The sequence below is a fragment of the Acromyrmex echinatior genome, chromosome 1 (assembly GCF_024713525.1).
Source record: "Acromyrmex echinatior isolate Ae372 chromosome 1, ASM2471352v2, whole genome shotgun sequence".
Taxonomy (NCBI): Eukaryota; Metazoa; Arthropoda; class Insecta; order Hymenoptera; family Formicidae; genus Acromyrmex; species Acromyrmex echinatior.
Window position 1 is genome coordinate 7,647,559 of NC_141852.1, and position 16,585 is coordinate 7,664,143.

Sequence of the window (16,585 nt, forward strand, 5' to 3'; positions counted from 1 at the left end):
ATAAGAATCAAGACGAACAATAAATCTACTTTATCGATAATCTATCAGTGAATCTATAGACTGCTGACTCAGCTCCCAACAAACGAAAATAGATTAAAATGAATTAAAATTTTTTTTCTATCCGAATGCGTATTTTAAATAGCGAATACTTTTTTTTGGATTCTATTGGATTCAATTAGATTCAATTCAACGCAATTGGATTGAAAAACTGCATTTCCTATTCAAAATTTTGAATTGAACAGTATTCACAACGTGTGTGTTTTGCACAGAAAAAGCTAATATTATTTTTAGATTGAAAGGCATAGAGATATGACTGCAATTCTTATAAATGAATAAAAATGCATTCAGGATTGAAAAGCATTCATTTTAACATTCGTGAATCAATAAATTTCTGAAAATCTGAATTCATTTCAATCCATTCTCGTTTGCTGGGATTGCTTTTAAATGTGACACAACAATCTTTAAAGATGTCTATGTCCTGAGAAAATTCCTCGAAATAAAATGTGCCGGGTAATGGCTGCGTTCTTACGAGTCTGCCGACTCTCCGCGTTATATAACCGCTCACGCTCCTTTTTTTCGTCATAATCAATTCACGATAACTATGGCGTAGAGGGGAAGGAAGGTGTTAGCAACCGCGGAGAGGAACCTTCGAGAATATCGCGTTGCGCGCATGCGCATGCGCGTGCTGCTCCGTTTCGGTTTCACTGCCGACTGCCGGTCTGCTTGCGGTTCAGGACTCAGGTTCGTCAGACTTAGGTTACACAACGTGCACGAATTCACGAGTGTGCGTTCGTCGCCGGTTTTGTACTCCGATCGACTCGGTGATTGTGAAGGAATCGCGATCATGGTGAGTTATTTATTGTTGTATATACGTGGATCTCTGAGGACCGTTGTAAGAAAGAGGAGTTTTCTTTTTCGCGGGGAAAATCCACGTGGCGTGAGACACGCTATTCCGTGGTCATTTTAATCCATTGATAATCCTTATAAATAGCTTCGTATCTGCACAAGCGATGCTTCTTACTCGGATGTTGTGTTATCTCCGAAGTCACCGTTCGAAAACAAATCGGAAGATGTTGCACCGTTTTCCGTCGTATATATCCGATCACTTCGAAGCGAATTGCTTTTGTTTCTCGAGATAATAGACCGGTCTCTCTCGACTGATTGTATCCTTATCATTTGTTCATAGATAATTCGTAATAACGTTAATCTCTACACGAAGTAATCGAATATGCAGGTATCTCGTAACTTTTGCTGTAAGAGAAATTCTGTTTGCAACTTTCGTCATCATACATTTCTTTTTTATCAAATTTCGTTATTAAATTCACGAAAAAGTTTGAAGATGATGGTTAAGTGCACAAGTCAGTGTGATCGAATTAAATTTAACCACAAATTTTGTAAATTTAGTTAAAATTGATTAACTTTTGCTATAAGAGAAATTCCGTTGACTTTCGTCATCATACATTTCTTTTTCTGTCAAATTTTAGTACTCTTATTATCCATAAAAAAGTTTGGGGATGATTAAGTTACACATAAATCAGTGTGGTCGAATTAAATTTAATCATAAATTTTATAAATTTGGTTAATTAAATCAAAATTGACTAATAGATTAATTACCTTGTTCTTGATATTAACACCTGAAGTTGAAATAATACATTATATTAATAATTGTAAACATTTATGTATTTTCAGGCTGCTGCCAATGTTGTAAAGAGGCTGATTCCTCTCTTTGACAGAGTTCTTATACAAAGGGCCGAGGCTATTACCAAAACGAAAGGTGGTATTGTACTGCCAGAGAAAGCTCAAGCAAAAGTCTTGCGAGGCACAGTTGTGGCCACAGGCCCTGGAGCGAGAAATGATGTGTGTACAAGAAATGTGTTCATATTTTTTAAAAAATATTTCTCTAAATTATCTGTTAATAATTATATTATTTTTTTCTTTGTCATCAGAAAGGAGAACATGTGCCTTTAAGCATTAAGATCGGAGATGTTGTATTACTTCCTGAATATGGCGGTACAAAGGTTGAACTTGAAGACAACAAGGAATATCACTTGTTCCGCGAGTCGGATATATTAGCCAAAGTAGAAGTTTAACTCGTTGAATTTAAGTTTCCAGTTTTGTAAATGCTACAAGGTGTTCTTCTAGAACTTCATTAACTAACAGCAACAAATATGTACACAGAGTTTTACATATGTAATTAAAAATTCTGTTTAACTTGATAAAAACATCTACTTTTTTCTATTGCTGCTAAAATGCTATTATTTCTTACTGTACATAAAATTTTTCTGATAAAATAAAGCATTTGTCTATTATATTTATTTTGTACTATTATATTTACTATTGTACACAATTTCACGTATTAATTACTTGAGTACAAGCGTTTTACAATTATAAGGCAATTAATTATTATTGATAATTTTCAGACAGAATTTTAAATGTCCAATTTTTATAACACTGGAACAATTGATCTTAGAAATCATATATTAATGAGAAAATATCACAGAACACAGAATTATATATAATATTCATATATTTAAAAAAAATATTCATATGGTTTACATTGAATAAAATTATTCAGTTATTTTAATTTAATGCCTTTCTTCACACCCGCTTTAATACCTGAGATCTCACCTGCATAACGAGTCAGTTCCTTTCTTACTTCTCTCACCTGTAAGAAATAATTTTTTTAAATTTCGTATAAAATATTCGAAGAATTCTTGTGTATATCAGTAACAATAGTAAACGTTTAATCTTTATGCTTTATACATACCGCGCCTTTTCTGCGAATTATGGCTTTACGATATTTATTTCTGTGCTTCACTCGCGGATTGCGCAGTTCTTTCTTGCGGTAAGGTGTGAGACCTCTGTTCTTCGCCATTTGATACGTTATCGCTCTCTTGGCATCTTCGTTCATAGTATTTAGAATGGTATCATCTTTTTCATCAGTTACAGATTCATCATCATATTTTTCTTCAGTATCTACATCTTCATCCATGCTTGCTTCTTTGTCTATACTATTAGATAATAATTTCTCTTCTTGTATTACTGCTTTCCTTTTATTTATCAGTTTAGTCAAATTGGTAAGTCTTGGAATCTTTTTACTACTTTGTACTAGAGAACCATCCGATATGCTATAAAGAGGTCGACCTTCCTTAACCGCTTTCAGTATTTCTGTCACTTGCTCTAACAAATCTCCCTGCTCCGATTGCAATTCGTCGAGCAGTTGACGATATTGCTCCAGACGTTTCACAACTGGATGCGTTTTTATTGGCAGCTCCTTCATTTTTAGCATCAAACAAAATGAAATATTTGTGCAATAATTTAATATAACTTCATACTTAGTTCTGATAAAAGTTACTGCGTTGCATTCAGGACATGTTCCATCTTTGACCAATTCAAGAAAGGGTGCTAAAATATCCTTTGCTTCCAACATGCATTCTGTAATAAAAGCAATTATTTATTCAATGCAATAAATACTTTTAATGGTATCATTAATATTTTTGTTTATGATTATATAACAGCATACAAAAAATATAGTTTTTATTCACGATACAAAAAATATTGATTTTAAGACCTTAAATCCTCATTTTAATTAAAATTGAATTAAAATTAATTAGATCAAACTAATCACTATTATTATAAATGATAATTACCACATTAACAATAAATTAATAATAAAATGTATCTAAATATCATTATGAAGTACCTTTAAAAGTATTGACCATAATCATAAAAGATTCCTTGTCAGTCACTTGTTTTCTGTTCTCTTGAACAATTGTGCTGTCTTCTATAATTTCAGCTACCTTGTTTTTATTCAAATTCGAACCATCGAGAGTTAAATGCTGTCCCATCGCTCTTAAATGCAGCCTTTTTCCTTCTTCTTCTTCCATCTCTGCATTAATCAAATCTTTTTGAGGCGCTGATGAATAATCTGTATATTTAAAATCTGACGAGTAAAAAGCTTTTGCTTTGCTGCCCCAAGCTCTTTCGTTTGGCATATCATAATCTTCTTGTATCCCTTCGATGTCAGATTCCATTGAATCTTGTTGATCGTCTGATTCTTCCTCATTGTCATTTAGACCAAGAACTTCATCGTCACTATCAAAATTTTCAATAGTATGCTGTTTTCTTACTTTTTCTAACAATTTCTTTTCAGTTTCTGTATATTCTTCTTCTGAATCTGTCACATCATTCATATCCACATCTTCAATATCATCTTCCACATCATCAGTGTCCTCCTTAACGAGAGGTTTCCTTGTTCTACATGGATAAAAATAAATTCATAAATAAGAACATTTTACTTTTATAAAATAGTATAGAATGAACACAATCAAAATAAAAAAATTCTGGGGGTACATTTCAAAATATTCTCTCTGAAGAAAATTTTATTTCAAAAATATTATTCTAAATATATATAACATATATTATATGTTTTGGAATATAACCCTGATGTATAAAATTTTCGAAATATAAATATTAAAAAATAAAATTGATCTAACACACCATTTATTCTAACCTTTCAAATGGAATTGCTTAATTAATATTGTATTCAACTTTTATTATTATAATTAAATTAATCAAACTTTATTCAAAGACATTATATAATCTTTTTAATTTAATTTTCATTAATAAATTTTTTAGCTGTTACCTTTTTTTGCGAGCCATATTTGCAAATGATATAAAAATGCTTCGAAGAAATGAGTGTTTTCTAACAATGTACACACTTGTTCTTCGTCGATAAATGTGACTTGTCTCCTTCTATGAGTTCCACCGTCACTCTATTCATGGAGTATGGCTCAGAAACTTGCCACCTGGTGGCAGCACTGCGGCCGAATTCTCTACCCACTCCCGTATCTAAAATCCTTAGGGCCCTGGGAAAAAGCAATTACAGAGATAGATTGTCAGATTTTTTATATGCAAGCAAAAGATGGCAGATCTTAGTCGAGAAGTGTTTTAAAATAAAATGCATATTTATAGGAGCTAACAAAAAATTTTTCTTGAGAAAGGATTTTAGCTTATAATGGCTTATATGATATAGAAATGATGGGAGAACAGTAAAATACACTGTAATTAATGTCTTGCCGGAGGTTCACTTATAACAACAATATTTTTGCAATATAAGTTCTCATTTAAGTAGTAGTTAATAAGTAACTACATTTACACGTCACCCTTAATCGAGTTTAACATTTTGTAGTTATGAAACTGGCCAATCACAGTTGTTCCATTCTTCCAAGGAGCAGCTATGATTGGCCAATTTCATAAGCTACAAATGTTATTAAATCCGATTAAAGGTGACGTGTAAATATAGTCATTTACACTACACTCAACAAATTTATATTTTTTACAATATTTTTGAAGTAAGAAATTAACAGCGACATAAAAATAAAAGTATTTTTCGAAAACATTAAATGTATTTAAAACGTAGCATGATCTACATTTAATGTTACAGAGTCTATTGGCGATCAGAGAGTCGTAATAGTATCATTAGGTTTCTTTCTTTTTCTACGTCTTCTTGGTCGTAGAGCGACAAAGCTCAATTCCCGCTCTCTTCGGTGTTCCTCAATACTAATCTTGTTTAGGAGATAGGGACCGCCAGACATCATGCCGATTGCTCCGAGTGGCGCTAGAAATATTATAGCAATTACGGATATCCTCACCACGTCGAGAGCTAATTCTATTTTCATGGGGTCGCCTTCTTTTATAGCTTGTTCAAATGCCAACGGCGCTAATGCTGCCTAATTTTCGAAATATCAACACTCAAATTATTAATTTTGGTAAATTTTCGATAGAGAATTAACTGCATAGAAAGAATGGTCTTACTGAAGTGTTTAAAACTTTAGCTCATTATAAATCTATAACAAGAATTATTTGTTAGATATGATTATCTATTATTATGACTATTTAATTATTATTAGACACTCAGGCTGATTGTTAGAATAATACATTTTACAACATTATCATCGTGCTTGAGCGTTCAGTATAATATTAGGTGTTGGAATTAATTCGTAGCGTTTTTAATGAAAGAATGTTATTTATTTCACATGAGCATTAAAAAATACATTAATGAAAGTACTTCCCATCACTTGTAAAACGCTACGAATTAATTCAAACACTTAATAATTATATTTATGGCTCAATATATTTATTTTCGCGGATCTGTATCTGGCTTAATTTTTACATACTTCAACAAAACCGTTATTTCACGTAAAAATGGAAGAAAAAAACTCTTTTTACCTGCAAAGTTCCTTTTGGTATCCAAGCTATGGCGATGAAGAGTCGTTCTTTCCATGTAAAAGGCATTCGAATCGTTGTTAAAAAGGCAGTACTACTGCGCACCTAAACTTAGAAAATTGTATGAAATTTTTTGCATAGCATTGTTAAGTATATTTATTTATAAGATAGATAATATGATAAAAAAACATTATTATTGCGAAAAAATTAACTTTCAAGTTTTATTTTGAACTAAAGTAAAACATAGTTATATTCTAATTTTTTACTCGCACTCACCTATGCGAAGTTAGCCCCCCCCCTTTCCCCCCTCCCAATATTAAGGGGTATAGTCAAGAGGTATGCTCTAGCGGACATAAAATCAGCAATAAATTCAAACTTTTTTTTTAATTAAAAAAATAATTTAACAAAATCAAATTAAAGTTAAAATTGATTAGTGCATACCCATACAGCATAGAAGATTGAAACAATATTGCTGCAATGTTGCAATATTGCAGATTGCAATGTAATATTGCAGAGATATTACAGAAATGTAAATTAACAATATGTCTGCAAAATGTCAGTAATATGCTTGTAATATTCCACAAATATTGCAAAACTGTAATTCTTAATTGTTACAATAATAATATAAAAATATAATATAAGTTTTTACAATATTTGTGTAGTACAGTTTTTTAGATTAACAGTCGTTTTTATGATATAATAATTAATATAATTCATTTTATATTTAAATAAAAAATTTATTGATCTATTATTTGACGGCCATTTCATTAGCTAAGTTTTATATTTATTTTAAATATGAAATCAAAAGATTGTATAATATCGAGGATATTTGGATACAATCAATGTAATCATTATTGGATAAGATGATAAGCAATTCAGCTGCTGAAAACAATTTATCGAAATATTAATTATGTGATCGATGATGTATTTATGATCTGATGTGAACGCAAGAATAAACCAACGCTTGAACTTTATTGATAAATTTTATATCGTTATTTTTTAATCGATTTCAATTGATTCGGAGCGGTTTCGAATTAAAAAGAATCACTACGATTAACTTAATCCATGATTAACTTACCGACTGTATTATATGAATAATATTTATGTAATTTGTTTGGGGCACACATACATGCTTTATCTATGCTTATGAATAAATTTATCCTTCAGAATAACTATTATAATACTATATTTATTGAAAATATTTTATGTTAGTATGATAAAAAATTGCTTTTGGAAAGCACATATCACTAGAAATGTGATTTGTAGAAAAATTAAAGTTAGTGAGATATATATATATATAATATATATATAGAAATACTTTTCATTTTAGAGCCTTCGTAAAAAATTTATCCAAAAACATTACATTGCAATATATTGCTGGAACGTTTTGTTGCAATATAACAAAAAGCAAACATTATTATCTTAACATTGTTGGAATTTTGCAACAATGATTTAGTAACGTTTCGCAACCATCATGCAATATTGTAATGTTTCAGTGAAATCATTCTGCAATGTTTCTGCAATCTTTCTGTGCTGTATGGGTATATTAAAGTCCACAAAAAAATTTTTTGTATTTTTTTATATCTAAAATGGAGATGCTACTAGTTTTTTTCAAAACAACGTTTTTCAAATTGGTTTGACAAATAACTTGAATAATTTTTATCCGAATGGGTTCAAATTTTAAATGCAACTTTTTAGACACATTCCGCAGAGAAATACATAGGGATTTTTCGATATATAAAAAACTTTTTATTTTATAAACAGTTTTTCATAAAATTAAAAAAAAATGCAAACGTGACTTCAAATATCTGCCATTTTTGAAAATATCAATATTTTCACCCTTATGTATTTCTCTAGGTATTTTAATGTACATTAAAAAAAAATTTTTTTTTTACTTTAGGTTAAAATTTGTGGATGCTAGATATAAAAGAGCATCTCTAAAAAAAACGTATTAGGTTCTGTTACCGGTAGTGGTGCATTTTGAAAAAAATACAAAACAAATTTTTTGTGGACTTTAATATATGCACTAACCAGTTTAATTTGATTTTATATTGAATTATTTTTTTAAATTAAAAAAAATTTTTTGATTTATTGCTGTTTTTATGCCCACTAGGGTAGCCCTATCTCTTAAAAAATCCAAAATTATCTTTTTGCAAACGTTTGCCCCCTCTAGTTTAAAAGAGAGAGGGAGAGAGAGAGAGAGAGAGAGAGAGAGAGAGAGAGAGAGAAAGAGAGAGAGAGAGAGAGAGAAAGAGTTATATATATATAAACATATAGACTAATTAATTTTAAGAGAGTCAATTTCACGCCTTAAACCTATTCTACAACAGTCATAAGCGTAGTTGTAAGTGGTTGTAAAAATTGACCAATCAAGTCGAATGTGAGGAGAATATTTGGCTGTGATTGGTCAATTCTTACAACTACAACCACTTACAACTACGCTTATAATTATTGTAGAATAGGCTTTACTTCAACTTTTGTCTAAATCTTTTATTCGAAATTGCATTTGTTTTTGAGCTATCCGATTGCAGACTTTTGGTGTTACCATGTATAAGTTTTGTACAATATTATGTATAAAATTAATATAAATACTTGATTTATAAAACATTTTATGGTTGTATTAACTATAAAAAAGTTTAATCAATTGTACATTAATTTCAAGTATAAAATTAATATTGTACATTAATTTTAAATATAAAATTTATATATGTTGCTATCCCATTTATATTTTTTCCCTGAATGTCGTAAACTAATATTCACTTTTCATCTCGTACGACATATGTAACTTACAAATATTCCTATGAGTACACAAGTGAGATAAAGTCCGAATCTGGATGGAGGCCAGTTTCTAAAATCAATGTCGGCACCAATCACACCTCCTAAAATCGGTTGTACGAAATGCCATAAAAAATAAAATGCTTTTTGAAAAGGTGTTGTCTGCAACATAAAGAGAATAATTAAAATTAATTTTTTTATATCAAATTTTAATTTTTAGTAGATGAACAATTAAGACACGTATTAATATATTCCGTGTCGGATCAATTTTACATGACTTGTTATTTACATCGTGGCCTATACGGTATGATTGCTATATTTGTGTTTCATAATCCAATAAAATGTATTTTATAATGCTTAAGAAATTACAAAAAATATTATTGTAAACAGGAAGATCTAGAGTATAAAATGTAATGTAGGATAAAAAGAAATTTACTAAAATTTAATTTAAAAATATTAATTATATAAAAATATTTATTAATAGATAGACAAGTATTTAATTGATAAATATTTCATAATTAAAATGATAAAATAAACGATAATGACATTTTATATTAAAATATAAATAGAATAAATATAGATACTGTTTGTTAGGACAATCCTTACAAAATATTGCAATTTTTAAAGCCGAATTTCTTTTAACTGATGTATCTATCTTGTTTTTTTCTTTAATAGATCATTTTTATATAAAATAAGAAATTAAAGATTAACATCTATTTTAATTAACTATTACAGAAATAATACACGATATTTTAAATCGAAAGATGATCTCATTCCTTATGAATCATCGATGATTTATGGTATTGATATCGCATCACGTAATATCAGAATGTATTTTATGATTGTTTATTTTTATATACAGAATATCAATTTGAACGAAAAGTGCAGTATATAAATGGTCACAATGACTAATGCAGCGGAACGTATTAATAGTGATGAGACAATTCCGAGAAAAATTTTCATGCATTGTACGTATGGAAAGAATGGTTTTGTTAAGAACTTAAACGTTGACGTCAATGCCGCGAAAAGTTTTAACAAAGTTGTAGCATCAGGTATCAGTTTGAACCTTCTTCTATATAATTATTTTGATGATCTAAACAAAATTATGTTTTCAAATTTCTATCTAGTTAAATTTTTAGATATTTTAACAAAACCGTTTCTTTGCATACAACGTATCTACTGTTACCTACATCATACGAAATCGTTAAGATTCGCCAACCACGAATGGCTATGAATGATAATATAATAGTAGCGAGATATCCTCCACCTGTGACCGCCAATTTTGAGGCTGCTGTGGTACACATTAAAGACGCGACAGTTAAACCACCAATGCGATACCACGTTGAGTATTTCTATCCAAGTCCAACATAAAAAAGAAGTATGTTTTAAGATGTAATGAATAAATTATGTGATAGTCAAGAATTACGTATGTAGAAAATAATGTATTTATTATACATATAACCCAATGAAGAAATGATAAGCTCTCTTCATTTTCATAAATTTTATTCGCGCACCGCAACGTAAGTAATATTTTAATAAAATATCGTAAAAATAGGCGTTAATAAGTCTGCTCTTGTTATTTTAGATTACACGAACGTGCTCTCGCAATACGTGACTTGAATTTCGTAAGCTCTTGGACGCGAGAAAATGAATAAGGTACCTACGTGATTGCGATGAGGGAAAAAGACCAGGGCAAAGCCCAAGATAATTCCTACTATAAGTCCCAGAAGAAAATCTCGAATCCCGCCGGGGATATAGGACCACCACTCTGTTCTTCCATCATCTAGGAAGATGCATGGCTCGCTTTATGGAAAGCTCTTTGTACGTTTAGACTTTTTTGTATAGCTCGTTACCAGCTTGCTCGAAGTCACAAATCATTAATGTGTTAATCGTGGAAGATATGAAACATTTATTACATTGGTACCGTAATTCATGGTGTAAATGTCATAATATGATTTATTGAAGATGTATGGTCTTTGATAGCGATTTTTACTTCTCTTTTATTGAAATTATAATCTGAATGTAAATTAATACAGAAAAACAACTAATTAATTTTTATCAAAATTCTTATTAATATTTTCTATTTCTTGTAGAAAATTTTAAATATTTCTTTTCCGTGTACAAAATTTTTATTATTCGATTATCCTTAAAAAAAAATAATTAGGAATTAATTAACTATTGACACTCAATCATAACTATTGATTGGCGAATAGTATAACTATTGAGTCATCAAACAGTAATGATTGGATTCTCAATGGTAATGCAGGGTTTACAATATCGTACGTTAAAAACAAAAGAGAAGCAGATAGAAAACAAAGCACCACAATGGACATCGTCAATAGACGCTGCAGTACACAACAAGCTGATGAGTCTTTTATCTTCTCCGTAATAATAGAAATCGTAGCGGCCTTAATTAGCATCTTAATTCGTAGAAAATTGACCAGTCATAGTCACTTATTCTTCTCATATTCGACTGTGATTGGTTAATTTTCTACAACTTAAGATTCTATAACCGCTATGATTTCTATTGTAGACTCCGCATAACTATTGACGCTTAAAGAATATGATTCGAGAGACCATTGGTTATTATTGGTTACTTAATACTATTTTTAGATTATGAATAATAACGATTGGAGAGACTAATGATTACTATTCATAATTTGGTTACATTCTTTCGTTAATCGTTACTACTAATATGAGTTGTAATAGTAACCATTGCCCTCCTAGTGAGAAATGATAATGGAATCGACATTAAACCGATGTCGATTGGATGTCGAAATCATCAGATTGACGTTGATTCGGCATCGATTTTATTTCTCACTGGGTAGTCCTCCCAACTGTATGTTTTAGTCTAGATCTATAATAGGTGTTTTAATCCTTGAGCGTGAGAAATTGACCAATTATAGTCAAATGCAAAGAGAATAATTGACTATGATTCGTCCATTTCTTATGGCTTAAAATATTTATTGTAAATCTGGGCTTAAGGGGATCCTAAAGATGATTAGTTGTAGTGTAAGTAGGACTTACACATAGATTTACGTGTCATTGACACGTGTCATGACTATATATATACTACTACATCAATATTTCACTCATGTGTGCCACGCATACACATAAATTTTCGTATAACAATAATGTTTTAATTATACGATACAAAACTACGTGAATTTATTATTACGTTTTTCTTACGATTTCTGTATACCGTTGCTAAAAACGAAAGGGAACCAGATAGAAAACAAAGCCACAATGTGGATATCGTCAATGGATGCTGCAGTACACAGCAAACTGAGGAGTCCTTTATCTTCTCCATAACCCTGATCAGCTAAACTGAGCATACAGCTGATCGTTATTACAGGAGACATGCAGGCCACAATCGTTCTTGAAAAGAATTTATTATTACATAAATTGTTTTTGTATTTTTCTAATAATATAATAATCTTACAATTGTTAATTTAGATTATTGCCCTAAATTTGTCAAGATACAACACATATTATTATCAATATATTCTGCAAAGAAAAAATGCTTTTGACAAAATATCTAAAAATTTAGCTAAATATAGATCTGAAAATAATTATGCACTATCAAAATAATTAAGTAAGAATCTCAAGTGTGATTATAATAATAATCCTGCAAAAAGTTTTGACATTTTGACAACTCTAGCTTGAATAATGTAATTGTTTAGCTAATTCAACATAATTTCAGATCTATATCTTTAGATTCCAAAACCGTTTTTTGTGTTTATGACTTTATGAAATTATTCTTTATCCAATTGTGTTTAATAAAGTATTTTGTATTAGCGACTATTGAATTAACAAATATAATACTATTCAATATAATATGTTCAAGAACAAAGTTTTTCATAGATTTTGAACGTTGAAAACATTTATCAAATTAATCTATTACATCACAATATTGAGAAAGGAGGAAAGTCAATAAGGCCCGTTTTTGGGTCTCTGGTAAAATAAATATGGCTGGTATCAAAATTAATTAAAATTGTTTGAATTTTTAGATTTTTGAATAGAGATTTTTTAATATAATTTCGATTGAATTTATTAATTTTTATATATTAAATTAGAATACAATTATTTGCTAAACAAGAATTTCCATCAATCGTAGATTTTCATAAGTATCTTGATGAATTTAGAATCTTGATGAAAGTAGACATAATATTAACTCACCCCGTCATGAGAGCCCAATTCCATGGGAATTCGAGAAGATATTTGCATAAGACAGTGACAGCCAACATCTCGACAGTGCACGGGACAAGCGATAGGATCATCACAAATACCGGATGCGCCCTTAGAGCGGTTGTTGTCAGCTGCAGGCCGGCACGTACCATGATGAAGGTCAAGCAGAAGATCCTGATCTTGGAGATCGTGCTCGGCCCGATCACATCGTATATATTGTAGATATCGGTATTACGTATTATTACACCAGCGAGAAGCATACCAAAAATGGGCGGAAAGTGCAGACGAGGAATGTAAGCAAGAGTCCAACCGAGCGCGTAAGAAAAAATGACGATGACGAAAAGGCCAAATATACTGCCACCTGGTAGTACCATGTCATTCAGCAAGAAATACAAAACGGCCCAGGTCAGGAGAACCATGCCGCTCACAGTTGCGAACCAGAACAGATCTGCCCACGTTAGCTGTAGATCGAAAAACGTGAAGATTACATCGGTCACAAGAATCTCTCGTAACATCGGGATGCAGAAAGTTGCGCGGTGGCAGCAAGTATTTTCATCATGTTCTTCATTTTCATCTAGCTCCTCCGCTATCTGCATCGAACTATAGAATGCGTAATTATATGTTTAATGATACAATAATTTAGAACACTATGTGTCAATATGTTTCGCGATTGCTTAGCTAAATGGAAATAGTTTTGTTTTCTTAATGGTTAATAAAATAAATATGATAGCACTGCTGTTTAGATATTAATTATATTAAGTATAAAAATATTAATGTTTAGAATGATTCGCTCGAATGTTGAGATTCACTTACTTCTCTCGTATCTGTTCATCATTCGCTTGAGCATCTGCGGAAGTGGATGCAATTGGTTCATCTTCAAAAATAGATTGCATACGATACAATTGCAGCGTACGTTTAATCTACTTGTACCAATATATGCATCAAATGGTATTTGAGATTGAATTTCTTATTGGTTTCTGTTGCATGTACTAATGTACAAATATAACGGTGTTTTATAAATTCGCATTTGAAAGTATGTAACATACACACATGACACATGTATTTTGATGTATTTGATTTAACCAATTTTGCACTACAAAAAGAGACACATTCACTCCAATCATATACATATATTTCAAATAACTACGTTTACATGGCCCGATTTACGCTGAAGTTATAACATCAATGTTATTATGAAACTAGACAATCATAACTATTCTTCTGGGGGTCGATTCTGTATCTTCAAACAAGGGAATCACATTTTGTATCTTGAAACGAGGTGAAAATTACAAAAGTGAGCGAATTTACTAGAATACTGATAATTTCATTGGTCAACACCTTCATCTTGTTTGAAAATACAGAATCGACCTCAAAGTGAAAATTACAAAAGCGAGCAAATTTACTAGGTGTTGACCAATGAAATAATCAGTATTCTAGTAAATTCGCTCACTTTTATAATTTTTAGATAAAGCTCATTTCAAGATACAGAATCGATCCCCTCAAGAATGGAATGACTATAATTAGCCAGTTTCACAACATCGATGTAACTTCGGCATAAATCAAGCCGTAGTAATTGTCAGACTTTTCTATATTGAATATAGAAAAGACAACTTCTATATACATATGCAAATGCATATGAAGTTGTCTACTCTTGTGGATGCTTTTCATTTAGTGACACAAGTCGGCACAAGTATCATTCCATCTTCCTTTACATTTAATAAGTAATAAAGATAGAATGACGTTTGTGTCGACTTGTATCATCAAATGGAAAGCACCTTGTGTAGAATTAGAGAGATGAAATATTGCGCACGATGAGACATGGATGGGCAAATTTCAACCAATCAGTGGCATCATGCATGGCACTTCAAGATTATGTTGGCCATGATGAAATTATCTACGCTAACACAGGAAAACCGTAATATAAAAGTGATTAATAAAATAAATATGGTAGAATATATATAATAAAATAAATTAATAAAACTGATTTTCTTCAACTGCTATTGACGTTTGAATAAATGACATTTCGCCAGCTGCTTGTTTTTCGCATTGCCGCTGGCGTTTGTTTGGTTAAATTTCCACTATTTTACTGACTACTGCACATCCTTCGAAATGCTTCACCTTTCCGATTCCGAATATTATTCAAATATTTTTTTTTCCACTACTTAAATATTTTGATCCAAAACGCACATTAAGTTTTCGGAACGTGATAATTATAACAAAATATAGATTTTTAAAGATTTATAATATACGTAACTATTAGGTGTTGGAATTAATTCGTAGCGTTTTACAAGTGATGGGAAGTACTTTCATTAATGTATTTTTTAATGCTCATGTGAAATAAATAACATTCTTTCATTAAAAAACGCTACGAATTAATTCCAACACCTAATAAAATTCCATTAAAATTTTATTTTATCGAATTCTTGTTGTATGATGTTTTAAGTCTTCTCAATCGTCAGCCAAAAACCTTAGAAATATCCAACATTATCTTTTTTCGGATTTATGTGGCGAAGTTTCATCTCTAAATGCAAATAGATGCTATTACTTACGATGTACTCGTTCTTTAAATTATTCCATAATCGAGACGGTTTCTTCCGTGAAATATTCACGTTTCTAGGCGCCTGGCGTAATATCTTTTTCTTGGTGACGAGATCATCGAGGTATATACCCCGCGAAATAGAAAGAGAAGTATATAGTGGAGAAAAACGGAACGTGATAGACGGAGAAGAAGAAACGAGAAAAGCTTTTAAAGAAGGCAGCCGACAGTTCGAAGAACTTCAAAGCATTTCCCGGATATTGAATAATTCCTGGTACGCATCGTCTTATGAAATATTCCTGGTTTAACGAAACGTCACGTTCGACCGGTCAAAAATTCACGTTAGCAAAGTATTATTCAGGCAGATCTGAATATAATTGCCATGATTATTTTGTGTATGATTGATTCCTCTCTGATCATATTGAGAAGGTTTAATTCGCCTCTCGTCAATATTTAAGAGACGATTTTATTGAAGCAAAGCATGTGCGTCTATCTTCTCTCCGAAAATTCGTAGAGATCGATTCGCAGTCGGGAAGTAAATTTTAGTACGCCACGATTTTTCATAGCTATACTGACATTAACGATGAATCAAGAAAAATTGCGCGTGCACTGTGGAAAATAGTCTATAGAAGCAACTTTCAGTATCTACAATCGAGTTACATTAATGTAAGTCGCGCTTACGATCACATCGCGAACTCTTAGAGACTTCGAAATTTGCCGCTTTAGTGGAGGATGACGGTTGAATGGTCGAGGTGGAAAGTATGCTCTACAGTTGGTAGTCCGGGAGATTGCGTGAAAAAATCGTGACTATTTTATAAAAGCTAGACTTTTCAAATTTGATTGTATTTAAGATAAAAA

At 31.0% G+C, this 16,585-nt stretch overlaps 3 protein-coding genes across 3 annotated transcripts; 1 reads left to right on the forward strand and 2 right to left on the reverse strand.

Moving 5' to 3' along the window:
- The first annotated feature begins 661 nt into the window (after positions 1–661).
- Positions 662–2,311, forward strand: LOC105151172 (10 kDa heat shock protein, mitochondrial). The gene is made up of 3 exons (XM_011064724.2): positions 662–847; positions 1,690–1,857; positions 1,947–2,311. Exons 1-3 carry the CDS (start codon positions 671–673, stop codon positions 2,088–2,090), a joined length of 489 nt encoding a protein of 162 aa, XP_011063026.1. The 5' UTR covers positions 662–670; the 3' UTR covers positions 2,091–2,311.
- Positions 2,312–2,509: 198 nt separating this feature from the next.
- On the reverse strand, positions 2,510–4,821 carry Sas10 (UTP3 small subunit processome component Sas10). The gene is made up of 4 exons (XM_011064725.2): positions 4,646–4,821; positions 3,704–4,257; positions 2,768–3,435; positions 2,510–2,665 (listed from the first exon to the last, which is right to left on the reverse strand). Exons 1-4 carry the CDS (start codon positions 4,660–4,662, stop codon positions 2,576–2,578), a joined length of 1,329 nt encoding a protein of 442 aa, XP_011063027.1. The 5' UTR covers positions 4,663–4,821; the 3' UTR covers positions 2,510–2,575.
- Positions 4,822–5,386: 565 nt separating this feature from the next.
- LOC105151170 (sodium/hydrogen exchanger 9B1) lies at positions 5,387–14,084 on the reverse strand. The gene is given in 8 exon segments (XM_011064719.2): positions 5,387–5,732; positions 6,232–6,333; positions 9,019–9,165; positions 10,194–10,355; positions 10,668–10,786; positions 12,206–12,381; positions 13,183–13,791; positions 14,005–14,084. Coding segments are annotated over 8 exon segments (1,716 nt in total). The 3' UTR covers positions 5,387–5,411.
- Positions 14,085–16,585: the final 2,501 nt, after the last annotated feature.